Here is a 19,005-nt window from a genome sequence, read left to right as displayed (position 1 = left end):
ATAAAAAAATCTAAATTTTATTATTTTTGATATTGTCATTAACAACTCAAAGAATTTACACCACTTTATTTTTTGTAGCACATAAATAATTTGTCAATAAATTTTTATTATTTCTAATGTTTTATTTTGAAAAATCATTTCATCCTTCCAACCAAATATTTTAAATGATAGATAAGAATCTAATCAATTACTTTTTTTGCTCATCTTTATACATAGTCTAACTCTCAAAATATTGTTTATTGTACTTGGAACAATTTAATGCCTACCAAAATCTAAGAACCAATTCCACACCTTTTAAGTAAACTCATAACCAAAAAAAAGTATTGTACACTTTTAATATCTTTTTTACATAATACACAAACATTATTATTCTGATCAATAACACGTAATCTGCTCAATTTGTCTTTTGTGTTAACTTTGCTAATCAAAATAAACTAAGTAATAGCTCAACTCGTGGTGGCATCAAGGACTTTTATACACCTTTAGTAAAGATGTAATTATATATAGGCTTCGAAAATTTCTGCCTACAAAGCCTGCATAAATGAGTTAGTAGAAAAGTACCATTTTTTTAAACTTCCACACAACTCTATTTTTTCTTGTTGATTTTACTAATTGTAGAATCCCATGAAATTGGTTTAAGAGCCCGTTTGGGAAGTAGCAAAAGTTACTTTTTTTGACTTTTGGATTATGAAAAGTCATAATCTGCGTGTTTGGTACCATCTTAAAAAAAGCTTTTAACTTCCCGAAAAGTTAATTTACAGCTTTTTGAAGAAGTAGAAATATATGACTTCTCAACTTTTTCATAAGTCATTCTACCACTTTTTTTTTTTTTTAAATTAATTTCAAAACAAAAAAAAATCTACTTTCCTTCTTGATTCTGTGAAAAATAGACTCTTCACCACCATTTTCACTCAAGGTCTGCTAGAAGCACTGGCCTTCCACCATCATTCCACCATCATTCTCATGCAATGTTCCAAACTTCACCATCATTTTCACGTAATGATTCATCTGATGAAAGTATTGATCCTCTACCACCATTTTTATTTTCAGACAATATTGTATCTGAACAACCTACTGCATATATTCCTTCTAAGTATTTTTTTATCATTTTATCACTCTATTTTTTATTATTAAATTTGTATTTAACTGTGGTATAAAATTTTAGTTTTAATTTTATTTTTTTCACATGTGATTTTATAGCTTGCTATTATTTTCATAGTTAATTATAGCAAGTTCTTGACCTCAATAAAGGAGAAGAGAGTTCTAATAGGAGTAAAATAAAAAACAGCAACAAAATATACATTGACACATTTTATAGTTATTTTTTATTTTCACCTACCATATCATACACAATATTAGTGATTATATTAGGTAAAATCAACATTCAATATTGGAAAATATTTGTTATCATTGTTATTTTAATATTTATCCTCTTTTGTAAAAAAAATTATTTTTTGAGTTATTTATCCAAACACTACAACTTCAAAATAAGTACTTTTATAACTAAAAATCCAAACACAAAATAACTTATTTATAAGCTACTATTAATAAAAGTCATTATACTTTAAGCTCTTTTTCCAAAAGAACTTATTTAAGTTATTTACCCAAACTGGGCCTAATAATTCAAGTTTTCTCCTCCATTGAAAATTCTACATTCATTCTAATCTATTTTAAAATTCACATACACTTTCCTATGACAGATCTTTTTTTATTTGAAATCGAAAAAAGTCTTGAAAAATTATCTTTCAATTTAGGGTTAAGTACGATTTTGGTCTCTAAGGTAGGGGCTGAAAATTTTTTTCATCCCCAACTTTTTTTTGCTTACAAAATCGTCCCTGAGGTTTAATTTAGTTTTAAAATCGTCCTTCGAACCAAAATACCCTTCTCCTTCTTCCCAAAATCAACCAGAACCAGAACAGATGTAGAAGTAGAAGCAGATACAACAACAATGAAACAATGTTTATAAACTATAAAAAAAAAACAACCAGAAGCAAAAGAACAACAACAACAATGGAAAATAAAATCAGAACAACAACAACAACAACAACAAAAACAGAAGCAGAAGCAACCAGAAGCATCAACAAATCCACAAATAAAAAAATTCAACAATATAATTAACAGAAGAATTGGAACTCTAGGAAGCCCAGCGGCGAGGACGCGAAGCACAGCGGCGAGTGACTAGCGAGGAGGACGAAGAGCAACAGCGACCGGTGAGGAGCAGTGACGACTGGCGACTGAGCGAGGAGGAGGAGCAGAAACGGCGAGCGGCGCGCGACGTCCACCCTCGCAGAGCTGCTGGCGTCGATGTCGAGAAAGGAAAAGGAGCGGCGAGATCTGGCGGCAAGATCCAGCGGCGAGGACCGAATGACGAGCATCAGTGGCGGTGGCGAGGAGTAGCGGCGGTGGATTCCCTTTCCCTTTCTCTTTCCCACCTTCATTTCCCCCTTTTCTTCCCTTAAACCCCCTCTCCCAGTGTGATTCCCTTCCCCTTTTCCCTTTAACCCATTTTTTTTTATATATTTTTTTAGTTAGGATAATTTGGTAATAAAAATTAAAATTTTAGTAAAAATGACGATTTTAAAATTAAGTTAAACCTTAAGGACGATTTTGTAAGCAAAAAAAGGTTGGGGACAAAAAAAATTTTCAACCCCTATCTTAGGGACTAAAATCATACTTAACCCTTCAATTTACTACTATTCTCCCAAAAATGAATTCTTCTTGCATCCCCTAACTCCAAAGCCAAACCATTGATTATCTTGTCTTTCACTTATTGCTCCTTTATATGCAAATGACAAATTTTCTTCCATGGACCCCTCTTATTGGTAATGTCTCAGTTGAAAGCATCTCATTAAGAATTCAAGTTATTGCATTATCATATAATCTGTGAGTTAGGAAAGAAGGGGATAGTGAATCAAATAGCACAATTCTTCAAGGCGTGTGTTACACACCCTTTTCTTTAGGCTTAATTCGCCCCCACCAATGTACAATGGTGTGCAAAATGGGTTACTGACAAATTTTCTGTAGGATACAATGAAGAACACTTGACTTGTTTATGCACTCACAAAGTCAAGCCTTAGTAAATGATAATTTACAGAATAATATTCTCTATTCTTTCTTTTGTGCATAAAGAAAGTGTTGAGATGGATTCATTTAGCAATAATGAAATGAGGGAAATTTATAGAGGCGGAGTATATGCAGCTACGTACTCAACAGACACAACTTTTCAAATAGTTACAACCTTTCAACAGACATTACTATTCAAATAGTTGCAACCTTTTAACAGACATAACTTTTGAATAAGTCACAACTCTACGAAGAGATGTAACTCTTCAACATAGCTTTTCACATATTTTGAAAATATATCTCACATAATCTTCTTCCAAAACGAGCAATTCTCCTTCGAAATCCACCACCACCATTTAAACGATAGAGATGTATTTCGAATCACTGCATCATTAACACCTAACCCTCCTAATTTTTTCGGTGCTTGCACTATCTCCCACTTCACTAAAGCCATCCCATTTTTTCATCTTCCTTATTACCCTATAAGAATCTCCTTTGCAGTGTTATCAACTTCTCTGCCACTGTCTTGGACATCTTATATAAACTTAGATAATAAACTAACAAATTATACATAAATTAATAAGAACCAGTTTACCAGCTTTATTGAGAATCTTTGTTTTTCACATGTTGAACTTTTTCCACCACTTTGTCAATAACCGGTTTTTATGTCTTCACAAGTCTCGGATTCGCACCTAAGTATATTTTAAGGTACTTGATTGGTAGCATATCCTCCTTGCATCCCAATAACCTACACATTCTTTGTACCCACTCTTGCTGACAATTCATCGTTATCAAATTAGACTTATCAAAATCAATGCTTAACCCCAACATTAACTCAAAACACCATAATAACCTTTTATAGTTTATAATAGTCTCCTCCTCTAGTAGAAAAAATAAGATAATGTCATCTGTAAACTGAAAATGAGACAATTCAATATTATCTTTTCTACTTGCAGTAGAGATATATATTCATTTCTTACAACTTCCGTAACCATCCTATGAAGAACATCAATAATAAAAAAAAAAACAAAAACAAAGATAGAAGATCACCTTGTTATACCCCTTTCTATTTTGAATTATTTTGTAGGAGATCCAATTTCTTTAATCATAGACCTTTTACACCCATTAGTTACAAACTTTGTGAAACTAATTACAAGACATGACATCAAAGATCAAGCGTATCACACACTCCTTGCCTACTCTTGGTTATCCTGAGTAAATAGCCAAAATCATCCCTGAAAGATATCTCGATTTTCATTTTGGTCCTCGAAAGATAAAGATAATCAAAATCGTCCCCGAAAGATACACGATTGGTCACGTTAGTCCTTCCGTCAATTGGATGATGACGTGGAGAGCTAATGCCACGTGTCACAAGATGATTGGTTGACGTGTCAGATCAGTGACACTTGGCATGCCACGTGTCAGGTCAGTGACACGTGGCACTTGACATGTAAAAAAGTTATTTATAATCAAAATAGTCCTTGAAAGTTCAGACGTAAGTCATTTTCATCCCTAAAATTTTAAAAATTAATCAAATTAGTCCTTATATAATTTTTTTTCTTGATAATATTAAATTTAAAAGTTGGATGATGGCGTGTCACGTTAAGTGCCACGTGGCATATAATGACATGGAGGGCTTAATGCCACGTGTCACAAGATGATTGGTTGACATGTCAGATCGGTGACACCTAGCATGCCACGTATCAGGTCAGTGACACGTGGCACTTGACATGTAAAAAAGTTATTTATAATCAAAATAGTCCTTGAAAGTTCATACGTAAGTCATTTTCATACCTAAAATTTTAAAAATTAATCAAATTAGTCCTTATATAATTTTTTTTATTTTTTCTTGATAATATTAAATTTAAAATATTTTTGATACTACTAATTTTAATAGAAATGTAATTGACAATAAAAAAATTAGTAATTGTATCTTTTCTTCTTAAAAATTTGTTCAATAAAATTATCTCTCTCCTCTAATTCTTGTCAAAATCTCTCTTATTCTTTTCTATTCTAAAACCTTTTTCTTACATTATTATATTTTGTTGATATATATATATATATATACTCAAAATTAAAATGTATGTATTTGTTACCTTAAACAAAGTTATATGCTCAAAATAAAAATTTATGTATGTTTTATCTTTATCTTTCGAGGACCAAAATAGAGATCGGAGTATCTTTCAAGGATGATTTTGGCTATTTACTCTTAATATATATGTATGTATAAATAAGAAAATATTTAGAATTATTTAACAAAATTAATATATACGTATACATAAATAAAGAAACTACTGTAATTTATGAAGATTACACATTATTTTTTTTTTCTTTCAAATGAATTTATTTTAATTATATTACAATTAGCTCATGAATAATGTATCTATTCTATTATATAAAAATCATATTTCTACATTTAATGATGGAGCTGACGTGGCATGCTTTTGAGAGTATTTCCCTATTTATTTCTTTTAACTCATTAAATACAAGTTATTACGATAAACTAACTATATTAACTAATTGATTTGATTAGATATTTAAATATCATATAATTCATTATAATTTATATCAATTTGATTTGGTAATATTATTTAATTTATTTATTTTAATATTTTGTTAGTATTTTTTAATTTATTTTTTTTAATTTATTAAACCAAATTTATTGTGTGTACTAATTAATTAATTTGATTAATTTATTAGTCATTAAAATAATAAATCTATGAATAAAATAGGCAACTGAGATATTTTTAACTAATAATTAAATCAAATCAAATAAAATCATATATATTGAACTAAATTCAAATCATGTGAATTAAAAACTAAATTAAAATAAGATAATTTCTTACTTATTCAAGTTGAGCGTAATAAATATAAATTAATTTTGTTAGATGATCATAATTATCTGGTCTACTATATATAAATGGCCACACAAAATTATAAGAATCGTAATTTTTATCGCTTTTGCTATTTCAACTCTTCTTTTCTTCTTCTTTTTTTTTTTTCTTTATGTATCATTTATTTTATATATAAATGTACCCAAAATGAGAAAGTACGGATGAGTGTTTTATTGATTGTTTGTTTGGTGAATATATTTCAATTTTTCAAAGTGGCCGATGTATTTTTTATAGTATTAGATAGAAGAATATTTGTTAAAATGAATATACCCATTGTAATAATTTTTTTTCAATTGTTATATTTTTATGTCAGTCATGTAAATTCTTTGAAGGTACAAGATAATAAAATAGGTTGACTTTAATATCATTAGAAGCTAAATTTAATGGTTCAAATAAGCACTACTAATTATGTTAAAAAAGTAATTTTGTAATAATAATGTGATTTACATATTAATTTTTTCGATTAAATTCATTTCAAAATGTAAAAATTAGACTCAATTACGCTAAAATTTTAAAGGTAATATAGAATTTGACAACAACATTAACGTTCATTAAGGAAATAAATTTATTTATGGTTATTTTCTAATTATAAATAATAACAAGACTTATGAAAAAATATTAATGTCATCATTCTTATTAATTAAATCATAATATTAGGTAGTTGATAGTTTTATAGGCGAAAATTATTAAGTAATTACGTAAAATTTGCAACGAACAAGCAATAAGGATTCAGAAAAAATCTATTATATAATACCAATTTCATAGTTAAAATATGCCACATATCATATTCTCATATATTCTATTTATTATCTATTCTATTATATAAACATCAGGTTTCTGCACTTAATGATGGAGTTGACGTGACATGCTTATGAGAGTGTTTAGCGAATTATTTCTTTTAAATCATTAAATATAATTTATTATGATAAATTAACTATATCAACTAATTAATTTGATTAGATATTTAAATATCACATAATTTATTATAATTTATATTAATGTGATTTTTTAGTATTTTTTAATTTATTTCTTTTAATGTTCTATTAGTATTTTTTAATTTTTTTTTAATTTATTAAATCAAATTAATTATACTAATTATCTGTATTAATTAATTAATTAGATTAATTAATTAATCATTAAAATAATAAATCTATATAGAATAGGTTCTCGAGATATTTTTTGTAACACCCTACCACACTAAGCTTTACGCTTAAGCCGTAAAACAGAGGTGGTGTGGTATTACGACCTCTAAAATAGAATGAGTACATATAATAGCAGAAGAATTATAATATGCTAGGAGCCTTGAAGAATAGGAGAAATAAAATTCGCAAGATAAAAGCGCAACGCTCAAGGAACGAGTTAACTTGCGTGCTAAGAAAACTGTAACTGTCAAACATAAGATAACAGAAGTAGGAATAGAGTGCCAAAGATACAAAATAACAAGCTCCTGACTCAGCCTGCGAAGTCAAGATTGGCCGGAGAATATTTACACATATATACATACATATCCAAAACCCAAAAGTACATATACACAATCCTGCCTCTCCATAAACCTCTAAGAGGATCAAAAAGAATAAGTCATGCGGAGAGAAAGCTAAGTACATATATATACATCATAGCATAACAAAATATCCCAGTAACCACTCCGCTTCAAGAGTCCAGAAGCCTAACGAGATGCCTCTCGACCTGCATCTGAAAAATAACAACATAGTATGGAATGAGAACCGGAGAATATATATATATAATAAGTTTCAGTATTGTGTTTGATATAAAGTGGGAGACAAAGACTAAAATAAGAATAAAATTCTAATTTAATTTGTACAAAAAATAAAATTAGAATTAATTAATTGAAATAGAAATATTTTAAATATAAAATATTATTAAAATTTTAATCTCTGTCTCCATAAATTTCAGCCTTATATGTTCTCACTTTAATTTTTGGAGAACACTAAAATACTTAAATTTTAAGGATACAGGCCTTATATGTTCTCACTTTAATTTTTGGAGAACACTAAAATACTTAAATTTTGAGGATACAGGCTAAAATTTTAATACTAATCTCTAAACCAATAAACATAATATTAAATCTCAATCTCCGAATCTCCGTTCCTGTACATCCTATGACCTTTAATTTTAGCTTAGGAACTTTTCATGTGTCAATCAAACATCCTATGATCTGTATTATTTTTCAGCTACACTTTATTCTTATTCTATAATGACAACGAGATAATTATATATATATATAAGTGAAGGTTTGAAGTAAAAGTGAATCACAAACATTCTTTGTCTCATTATATTATAAGGAACTAGAGAACTTACCATTCAGTATCTGCCCTCCTCTTGATGAATTCATCTACGACCTACAAATAAATAAATTAAAGATCCATCACTGAAACAACTACACTACATATTTTGAATTCAGACATGCATGGATAACTAAAGTATAAAAAAAGTACTAGCTAGTGCCATAATTTTAATATTGATAATTGTTTTCTCATATGTGACATAATTATTATTAAGTTAAATTACATGGACATGACTTTACTATTAGAATAATTTATTTTTAGAGAAATTCGATGTAATAATTTTATAAATATAGAAGAGTGTTATGTGTGACATAATTTAATTATAATATAATATCAATTTAATTTACCATAATTATTAACTCTTGGTCATTGAGTGATTAATGTTTATTAATTTATTTCATCCACCAACCATCCTATTAAAATTTGGTTAATTGTTAGAGATCAATACTAGTTCTAATTTCATTTTATTTTGAGTTTTACAAGACTATTTGAAACTAAAAGTAAAATTTGCTTCTCCAATGCATAGAATTAGTTCAATTAGAATTTTATATTATTTTAAAAACATAATTATACGAGTGGTAAAATTTTATTGGTTCTTCTCCATCAAGATGATATTGTTTCTCTAAAGTGATATCGGTTTCATTTCATAAATCAAATTCAATACATATTTCAATTCTAAATCAATTCACTTTTTGAAAATATCAAAAATAATACTCTAAAAACACTCCATTAAAAATACTCTTAGGTTGCATAGAATAGAATATAATTACTTTAACAATATTCATAAATTACTTAATAAATTAATTAAGGTGAAAGATTACTTTGGCTCTAAGGTCATCTGCAAGTTCTTTTTGCCTATTGAGACTTGGAGATGGCTCCCTTCTTCTAAGGCATGCACCATACACTACAGACCTAAACAAACATCTGCCATCCCCTGGAATCCCTGTAAATATAGCCAAATATATTGTCCAAAAATTATGTTAAATCAAAATAATTAACCTATAATAAGTACAAAAGTTATTTTGCAAATTCATCCAAATATACAATGCAAAAAAAATTATATAATATCAAATGACATAAAAATAGAAATGATAATACCATTTTATAACATTGAGAATGATATTAATAAAAAAATTAAAAAGATCAAAGGCGATTTTGATCTAAAATTTTAAGAACGAACAAAATGCCTAACCCTATATATTATATTAGTAACATGAATAACCAAAACTCAGAGCATTATTTATGAGATAGAACTCAAAAAACTAAATTATAAAATTGAATTAAATTACACGATTTGCAATAGCCATGAAATGAACTGACTTCTTTATTTTCACAATTTGCAAGAATTGAATAATCCTCGAACCCAGCAAATCATTTAAGTCATAGAATTATTTACTTGACCAATTTACAACTGAATTCTCATAATATAATTTCAAGCCAGAGAATTGAATTGAACGAATTCAAGTTCAAGCAAGGCGTTCCAAAGACCCCCGTTAAACAAGCGATGGTTTTACAAGAAAACTAGTTATGTCTTGTAAACTAAAAAAGTTACTCAAGCATATAAAAATAATAACATAATAATATATAGCACTAAAAAAATAATAATAATAAAGGCACGACATACAGATTATTGGAAGTTTGTTACTGAATGACTTTTCTGATTGCGGCATCACTTGAACCCCCGAGCAAACACCTGTTTGGTGCTATTGTGTTTTGAGCTTCAAGAATGGAGTTCGTGGGCACTTCCTCCAAACGCTCCTTATCTCTATCATCTTAGTTTCCTTGTGGTTGGGCTGTGGCATGAAATTCTCACTAGAGAATCGAATACGGTTCCCCCTTCTCTCTCCTTTTCATTTTTTTCCATTTTTTTTCAATTTATTCATTATGCCACAAAAACAGGAACATAACTTTAATTTGTCACGGATAAATTGTTGAGTTGTCACGTTACATATCAAATATATTTCAAATACCATATTTGTAAGACATTCCCAATTGTGCTTTAATTAAAAAAAAATCTTTAGACACACCTAAATACAATTACGTGTAGGCATATTTAGCTTATTCTTCACTAATATACTTAAAATGAGTTTAAAAGTTGTTAGGAAGAATAACATGGATGCATAATTCTAGTCGGATATCATCCTATGAACCGAATGTGGGAATACTTGTAAGAGACTTTAACGCACAAAAATTTTAACCAAAGAGGTACAAGAATTAGGATGGATTTAGTCCTAATCTCATTTAGATGTAAATAGAAAGATATGCTCTGTATGGGCCAGCATGCCCGTCTTATATGAAAGGCTGCTTTAGAAATAGAAAATATAAGAAGCCAATTTTTAGTTAGCCAATATATTTAGAAGAGGAATGCTAGGGGCCAGCAACATTTAGGATTTATAGCCATCAAATAGCCATCAATGAGATTTTTAATGGTGTGAGATTAATGTGAGATTTCATCCAATGGCTCACTCTTCTTTGATGATTACATGCTGGCCAGAATTTGATAAAATTGCTGGCCCCTAAACTTTTCCTATTTAGAATTAAGGATTTATGATTTAGAATCTAGAATTTAAAATAAATAAAATAACTTTTATCCAAAAAAAAAAAATAGCTTCCTAACATTACTCTTTAAAAATGGCATACTGGATGTGATCATGTGAGGCATTTGCTAAATTCAGCACCGTCAACATCAAGATCAATGTCTAGTAAAGGGACTAAGAAAGGAGGTAAAGGGAAACAAGGGAAAAAGGGTGGTGGTAAGAAGCATTGTTGAGTACAATACTGGTGCACAAATTGTGAGAAATTAAATGTAGTGATTGATCAATGTCTTCATAAATTTAGTACAGCAGTTATATCTTGCAAATAACTTCCTTCAAAGCCAAGTGACGAGCTCGTTCATGCATTTTCTCCTTGCATTCATTGCCTACTTTGGATTTGGGAAGGAATCAAATTACTAGTATGATGACAAACCTTTCTCGGTTTTCTTCTCTTCAAGTATTAGGACTTGATAGCAATGAATTGAAGGGAACTTACATGAAGGGTTTGGCCAGCTATCCAATTTGGAAGACTTACGCTTCAAAAGAATACAATAGAAGGTTCAATATCTGAAGCTCATTTCTCCAAGTTCTCCAGACTTTATTGTGGCATAAGGAACAAGAAACAATAGGTCAAGGGGTCAATTTGTAAATAAAAATTATATAAGCCCTACATTATAAAAGCAAGAAGGGGCCATTTTGCTATTTCAAATGGGATGGCTAATGTTACTCCCCAACATAGGATGTAGCCGCCATACCTTCCTAACTATCTGCTTTGTAATAATCGATAAAAGTTCTTTCAACACCACTTGTATATTGCATCTATACTTGCTCTAATACCCATTTTTTAACACCCAAAACGATAATCTACTCATAATTTGGATTAGGTGTTAATGATTACCTCAATTTTGGGTGTATAAACAAAACATCTCCATGCTTTGCTTGGTTCATGTCCTTGGACAAAAACATGTTCAATAGTGTAAACACGAACAAGTAGACTAAATGTTAGTTGTCTTGAAACAGAATTCTTGAGAACTTCCGTAAAGTAGAAACAAAATTCAAGGACAAAAGTACGTACCACATTGCCGTAGAACATGCACCGATGGCTGCCAATGACTTTCCAGCAACGGTCCAGTAGCTGACAACGGCAATCTAAACGCTGGCAGCTGTGGTTTGAAAAGGCTAATAATATCCAACTATTAAATAAGATAGAGAAACATTTCTGTGTGTTTCTAACTGGACCTTTCAAAAGTAAATTTAAAACGTGGAACACCTATTATATATTACCAAAAATTAAATAAATATCTAATACTAAGAATTGACTGATATTACAATGAGGAAAGAAACTGAAGAATTAACAGAATCCACAAAATTACACATGCATGTACATCTCTACGCGTTGGAAAAACCAGCCGGAGCACCCAATGGAACAGGACTTGAGCTTAGGATAAAAACCAGGGCTAGTAGAAGCTAAGCATCGAAAGATTTGCATTGAGACCTAACACTGGTAAACAGAATAGCTCTTGCTTTTCCACAGAAAGCTTAAAGCCTTCCCCACCTTTCTCCTAGATGTAGATTTGCATAGTGGTTTCATCTCAGGCTTAGGCATAGATGAATTGCTGGTTTCTGGTCGGCCTTGTGGCTTGGTCGGGGAATGCTCTTCTTGCCGTGATTTTTCTCTGCCTCTTGACGTCCCATTCACCGATATTGAGACCAAGGCAGGGATGACCCCTTCTTGAAGGACCATCTCGCAACATTTCTTGCTCCGGTTACACAAAATTAGGAGACATGCGACGGCTTGCTCTTGCTCTAGGAGCTCACCAGTGTCGAGTATCGATGCCAATGTGCTTATGATTGCTGGAGATGACACCATTTCCTCTCTACCCAGTTGAGAAACCGCCAAATTTATCAATACAGCTATGCATTTTTCGGTCCACACACTATCACCCTGGCCTACAAGCTGGGATTGCAAGCCAACAATGATTCCAGATGAAAGGAGGTATGGAATGTTGGTGGGTACGGTAGAAAGATTATAGAGTGTGTGGAGCGAATCTAGCTTGCATTGAACATCAGAGCTGGATTTAAGAATCTTGACTAGGAATGGGACAGCCTGACCCGAACCAATCATAGGCTTGACTTCTTCAAGGCAAGAGAGATTTAGATAGAGGGCAGTTGCACAGCCATAGCAAGTAGGTTTATAGATCATTTCGTCCAACAAGGATAAGACTCCGGCTGATATCATCATTTCCTTGTTTCTGTTGAAAAGAAAAAGGAACAAATGAGTGTGCGTATGCAATGATTTGGAAAACTGGGAAAAGAAAGGTAATAACTATTGCTATCTGGAACATTTATTCTGCACCTCCATCAGAAATTTCAGCCTCAATTTTTAATGGAGCATAAATCTGTCTATTTTTTTCCTATATAAAAAATCCCAGGCATTAAACTGAAGAAATAATGTCAATGTCATAATTTAACAAGCAAAATAATCAATTTTCAAATTTGAGTTGCACTAAGCAGTATGCACATTGTCTTCATTTCTTTCTCCTGTGTGTCCATTTCAAGAAGGGGAGTGGGGGATTAATACATCATAAGAGAGAGGCTTCAAAAAATAAATACATACAACTTGCAATTTATTTTTCCACAAAATGATGGAAGCTCTTGAAGAGGTACATGATGATCAGATCATTGCGATTAAATTATGAATATTTTGTTACTACAACATAACCAAGTAACTGTGGTTCTGGCTAAATGCAAGAGCATCACTTTTCAATCACCAAATGTTGTTTAAGTCTTTTAATAAAATGGAAAAGCAGTTTTACCTTATGGTTAAAAACTACGAAAACTACAAACAATAATACATACAAACAATAATACACACCTGTCATTGTTCACAGCAAGGTTGAACAGGGCCATAGCTCCATTTTCTTGATCCATTGCATTTCCTTCATGCAAAGCTGATTGGAGAAACTGCATAAGTGCTTCAACAAATCCATTAGCACCCATAAATGTCCTGGCGTCCTCATCATCCCTTAGCAACATCCTTAACCTTTGTACAACCTTACACTTCCCCTGTAAATCGTTCCCTTCTGTTAAGACTTTCAGAAAACTAAGATACTGTTCATTATCGTCCTCTTGTGTAGACACACTTTCAGCTCCAGCTACGCCAGTTTGCTCTGACATGCTGCTCTCTTCTACTGGAACCACTTTCACACCTTTCAACTTGCAAGAATTTACACTGTTAACAGATTTTGAATTTGTGGAATCGGTATCTGATAAAGCCAATCTCCAATAGTTAAAATCAAGAGATTCGGGAGGGCCTTCAGGAATAGGAATTCCATTCTGTGCGCACCAACTAGCCACAAGATTCTTGACATTGTAATTAGGAGTCAATAAAAGATGTGGAAGTTTCTGTTGAGTCTTTGGGCAGGTGTTATGCCCATCACTGAACCATTTTTCTATACAAGCCCTTTCGTATGTTTGACCCGAAGCAATTATAACAGGATCACTCATGAGTTGCAGAGATATCGGACACCTCAACTCTTCAGGGGGAAGGGGCATCGGGCCTGATTTTCTATTATTCGGCTTTAAGTTAATGGAACTAAGTTTTGAAAACACTCTATCAAACGCTTGAGTCTGAACACCATCCTCAACATATCCATTAACAGTAGGTGAACAGGGTTGGGAGCCCTGAGAATCATTATCATCTGAGAACTCACTTCTAAACAACTTAGAATATTTCCTCATGAGGTGTAAAAGATATGCAATAATTGATTCCTTCCGCTTGTCTTCCTCAGCCCGAGCCCTTTCGATGAGTTTTTTGAGAGCTCTTCGTTCAGTAAGAGCTGCTCTTGAAGATGTAATTCCAAGTCTAGTAGCAGCCTGATGAAAACATTCAAGTTCACTACTGTCATTAGAGTTGTCAAGCTTCTTTCCCTGCTGAAGCAATGCAATTAAATCGTCGCCAACTTGTTTTTCTGAGGGGTCAATTGCAAAAACCGTACTTGCAAGTTCATCCACAATTTTCTCAACCTGCTCAAAAATAAATCAAATGTCAAGTATGATTAAAAAAAAAGGGGGGAGGGGGGAGAGAGAGAGAGTGAGTTCAGAAAACAAGGTGGCATTGAGTTATTTTGGAAATAAATGAAACATAAAAAATAGACCACACCCTCACTCATTCAGAAAGCAAGTAGCAAGGCTGTGTAAGGGCCTCCACATAATAGAACAAGAGAAACTGAAACATGGAAAAGTAAGCTATACATCCATATCGTTGAAGATTATCCACCTGACACCCAATAGATTGAGGAACAATATCTTCCACCAGTTTAAGACTGTCAACAAGTGCAGACTTAGCCTTTTCAAATTTTTGAAGTACGGCGTCGCCAGTTATTGCCTGTGTCATAAGTGATATTATATGCAAGATTTTCCACAAGTAGTATTCCAAATCAGATAACCTAATGGGCTATAAATAACTTGTTGAAAGGGCTTAGGTAACTAAATCCACCCTACATAATGGTACACTATCGGAAAATAGAATTGAAAACTATACAAGAATAACAAAAATTGTACCAGGTAAAGTTTACTACACTCTGAGCAGTGCTGAAGAACATTCTTCGACTTCTCTAAAGCTACATGCAGTGAACATAATGCCTGTATTCCAGATTTGCTCCTAGGCTTAGCTGCTTCTAGAGAAGGAAATATTGTCAATATTTTACAATATATTGCAGAAAGAGTCCTGCACATTTCTCCATGTAACTGCACAAGATACCAAACACTCATTGTCAGCTGAAAATAGAGAATTTAACAATTAAAAAAGAATGAAAGAATTGGAAAAATAGCCCAAAAAACCAGAGCAAGAGAACTATACATAAAATTTACTCTCTTACTTTTTTTTTGGCCAGCAATTCTAAACCTTCTTTAAAAAGCAGCAGTGTTAATTGTGTAAAAGAAAATAATTCAATGTGGTTCAAACAGAGGACAGTTACTTTTACTTCAAAAAAAAAAAAAAAGAATAGGAAAAGGAAAATATGCAACTAATATATATACATACATAAATAAATATATTTATATATCTGAAAAAAAAAGGGTAAAGAACACTTTTTGTCCTTAACGCTTGCAATTTTCTTCAAAAATATCCCCTAACATTTAACTTCATTCAATTTTGTCCTCAACGTTTTTTATTCATTCAATTTTGTCCCTAACCATTTCGATAAAGCTACCCTTGGACATTTTAAATTTTGTCCCTAACGTTTTAGATGGTGTTAACGTCCATGGGAAATTTTGACGTAAATCGAAAACGTTAGGGGCAAAATTGAATGAAATTTAATGTTAGGGGTATTTTTGAAGAAAATTGTAAACATTAGGAACAAGCATACTTTACCTGAAAAAAAAAGACTCGATAATTATACTTGAATATTAAGTACTACAGGAATTATGGAGCAATTACAATTGAAGAATGAATACAAATTTATCAATATTAGTAAAGTAAAGGATTAAAGGAAGAATTTCTAACAGTTATCCCAATAATTTAAGACATGTCATCATACCTTGGCATCACTTGCTGCAAAAAGATTTTCTTCAAGCTCAGCAACATCCATCATTCAAATTCACTGTGAAAACTTAGATGCTAAACGATCCCAACTATATTTAACGATGATCAAAATCAGGAAACAAATAAAATTAGCAAAGTAGTGGTAAAGAAAAATGTCGCTACCAGTTCAGAATTTTTAAATTAAAAAAAAAAATGCATGTGATTAGACCATGCTTCAATAAACTAAAAGTCCAACCATTCTTCAGTTTCATTTCGTTTAATTTACCCAAGAAAGGTAAGTAGCGTGTTGAAAATACTCATAAAAAATTTAGTGACTCTATTTATTGGGAATTTCTTTATATCAATCAAACAAATAAATAATAAATAAAACAATGACTTCAAACTTGTTTTACATGCAAAATGTAAACTGCATCAATATTCTCTTTTTACGTATAAATATTCTAAACATACAACAAAAGGAAAAGTACCTTGTAAACAAACCTAACATAAAGTCAATTCGGTAGGCATTGGATTTGCAATGCTCTCTTTTTGTTTTTTTAAGAGAAAGAATTCAAATTATTATCTCTTAGTTTTCAACATTTTTTCTCCAACCAAAGCGGAGAAAAGGGTTTTCCAATTAACACAATAAAAAATTATAGTAATTTAAATTGGAAAAGACAAAGACATCCGTGACAAATCTTCACAATAGAAAGATTAAGACAAAATTTGAAAAGTAACCAAATCAATTTGGACATTGTCCATTTTTCATGGTATAAATAATCAAATGAAAGAAGAAAATGCTGATTTTTCGGTTACTTTTTCTCTCTTTCCAAAAACATGTTCACAGAGAGCAAATTAATCAACGCATTCTTATTTAACAGCTTCCCGATCCTAAAAATAAACGCCAAAAACAAAAAATTAGCACAAAGCGATCGCAAAGAACATAATCTCCAGCTGAGATCTTCACTCCAACAACACATAAAAAAGGATTAAAAATTACGGAAAATTTCTTAGAGAGAGAAAAATAAATCAGATTGAGGAAGCATTGAAAGGCAAAATGAGCATGTGAGAAATGTGAGATGCGGGGTTAGGGTTTGAGAGAAGAAATAACGTACCAGAGAAGAAGAAGAAGAAGAAGAAGAAGGAGGAGGAGAAGAAGAAGAGATGGTGCTGGAGGGTTTGTTCATTAAGAAATGGAATTCTTTTAGAGCGAAAAAAAAAATAATTAACAAAAAATGAAAAAAAGAAAAAAGAAGAAGAACTGGTTTTTTTTTTTAAGGGTTGTGAGGATCTGTTTAATGTGAGAGACAGAGAGGTAATGACTAATGAGGTTTAGACCGAAAGGAGCGAGTAGTTCGGAGGAATGCGGGGTTGAGAGAAGAAATAACGTACCAGAGAAGAAGAAGAAGAAGAAGAAGAAGGAGGAGGAGAAGAAGAAGAGATGGTGCTGGAGGGTTTGTTCATTAAGAAATGGAATTCTTTTAGAGCGAAAAAAAAAATAATAAATAATAAATGAAAAAAAGAAAAAAGAAGAAGAACTGGTTTTTTTTTTTAAGGGTTGTGAGGATCTGTTTAATGTGAGAGACAGAGAGGTAATGACTAATGAGGTTTAGACCGAAAGGAGCGAGTAGTTCGGAGGACGCACAGTCGCACACAAGGACAGCAGAAAGAGAGAGAAATGTGGAGGGAGATGACGAGATTTGGTTATTCTTTTTTCTCACTTTCTTCTTCTCTTTCCTTGTGTGTGAGTGTTACGGGGTGGAAGTGGAATTGAGCCGAAGCAGGAAACCGAATTTAATTGCAAAGTTTAAATTTGGGGGGGTTAACACTTAACGCCCAACACTTCACAGTTAGAATAGTCTGTGTCACTATCAAATTAATTTTCAAAACAATCATGTCTCAAATTAGGCTTTTAAATAGATAAAAATTGTATTTACCCATTTAAACGTTTTTCAAATTTTTTACCGTTTTAAATATTCTAAAATAATTTTACGAGTAAATAGTCAAATTGGTCCCCGAAAGATAGCCCATTCTTTAAACGAGTCCCCGTAAAAAAAAGATAATAAAATTTGTCCCCGAAAAATTTAAAATTGGTAACGTTAGTCCTTCCGTCAGTTGGATAATGACGTGTCACGTTAAGTGCCACGTGGCATATGATGACGTGGAGGGTTAATGCCACGTGTCACAATATGATTGATTAACATGTCAGATCCCGGCATGCCACGTGTCAGGTCAGTGACACGTGACATGCCACGTGGCACTTGACATGTAAAAAAGTTATTTATAATCAAAATAGTCCTTAAAAGTTCAGACGTAAGTCATTTTCATCCCTAAAATTTTAAAAATTAATCAAATTAGTTCTTATATAATTTTTTTTTCTTGATAATATTAAATTTAAAATATTTTTTGATACTACTAATTTTAATAGAAATGTAATTGACAATAAAAAAATTAGTAATTGTATCTTTTCTTCTTAAAAATTTGTTCAATAAAATTATCTCTCTCCTCTAATTCTTGTCAAAATCTCTCTTATTCTTTTCTATTCTAAAACCTTTTTCTTACATTATTACATTTTGCTGGAATATATATATATATATTCAAAATTGGAATGTATGTATTTGTTACCCTAAATAAAGTTATATGCTCAAAATAAAAATTTATGTATGTTAACCTAAACAAATTTA

At 31.4% G+C, this 19,005-nt stretch overlaps 2 protein-coding genes across 4 annotated transcripts in view; both read right to left on the bottom strand.

Moving 5' to 3' along the window:
- The window catches only part of LOC107623175 (OTU domain-containing protein At3g57810-like), an 11,777-nt gene extending 1,622 nt beyond the window's left edge, over window positions 1-10,155 (bottom strand). The window contains exons 1-3 of the mRNA XM_016325343.2: window positions 9,888-10,155; window positions 9,085-9,206; window positions 8,277-8,317 (exon numbers count right to left, since the gene is read on the bottom strand). Of these exons, the coding sequence (XP_016180829.1) occupies window positions 8,277-8,317; window positions 9,085-9,206; window positions 9,888-9,933 (209 nt within the window). The 5' untranslated portion in view covers window positions 9,934-10,155. The remainder of the gene's footprint in view (window positions 1-8,276; window positions 8,318-9,084; window positions 9,207-9,887) is intronic.
- On the bottom strand, window positions 11,910-17,992 carry LOC107623174 (U-box domain-containing protein 6-like). Of its 3 annotated transcripts, none has more exons than XM_021115010.1 (6): window positions 17,437-17,685; window positions 16,338-16,431; window positions 15,361-15,546; window positions 15,077-15,184; window positions 13,673-14,823; window positions 11,910-13,049 (listed from the first exon to the last, which is right to left on the bottom strand). In XM_021115010.1, exons 2-6 carry the CDS (start codon window positions 16,389-16,391, stop codon window positions 12,293-12,295), a joined length of 2,256 nt encoding a protein of 751 aa, XP_020970669.1. In that variant the 5' UTR covers window positions 16,392-16,431; window positions 17,437-17,685; the 3' UTR covers window positions 11,910-12,292. The 3 variants fall into 3 exon arrangements, with proteins under 3 accessions (XP_020970669.1, XP_016180828.1, XP_020970670.1); XM_016325342.2 differs by lacking the exon at window positions 17,437-17,685 and adding an exon at window positions 17,714-17,992 and having other exon boundaries at window positions 12,038-13,049; XM_021115011.1 differs by lacking the exon at window positions 17,437-17,685 and adding an exon at window positions 17,714-17,992 and having other exon boundaries at window positions 12,038-13,049; window positions 16,338-16,400.

The sequence above is a fragment of the Arachis ipaensis genome, chromosome B10 (genome assembly GCF_000816755.2).
Source record: "Arachis ipaensis cultivar K30076 chromosome B10, Araip1.1, whole genome shotgun sequence".
Taxonomy (NCBI): Eukaryota; Viridiplantae; Streptophyta; class Magnoliopsida; order Fabales; family Fabaceae; genus Arachis; species Arachis ipaensis.
The sequence above is the reverse complement of the archived record's forward strand: the minus strand, read 5'-3'. Positions and strand labels throughout refer to the sequence as shown.

Bases quoted from the DNA above. Each gene is read 5' to 3' on its own strand.
- LOC107623174 (XM_016325342.2), bottom strand. From the start codon at position 16,391: ATGATGGATGTTGCTGAGCTTGAAGAAAATCTTTTTGCAGCAAGTGAT. The intron at 15,547-16,337 runs GTATGATGACAT...TATCTTGTGCAG, and splicing joins TTGCAGCAAGTGATGCCAAG to TTACATGGAGAAATGTGCAG. The intron at 13,050-13,672 runs GTGTGTATTATT...TCTTTTCAACAG, and splicing joins CTTGCTGTGAACAATGACAG to AAACAAGGAAATGATGATAT.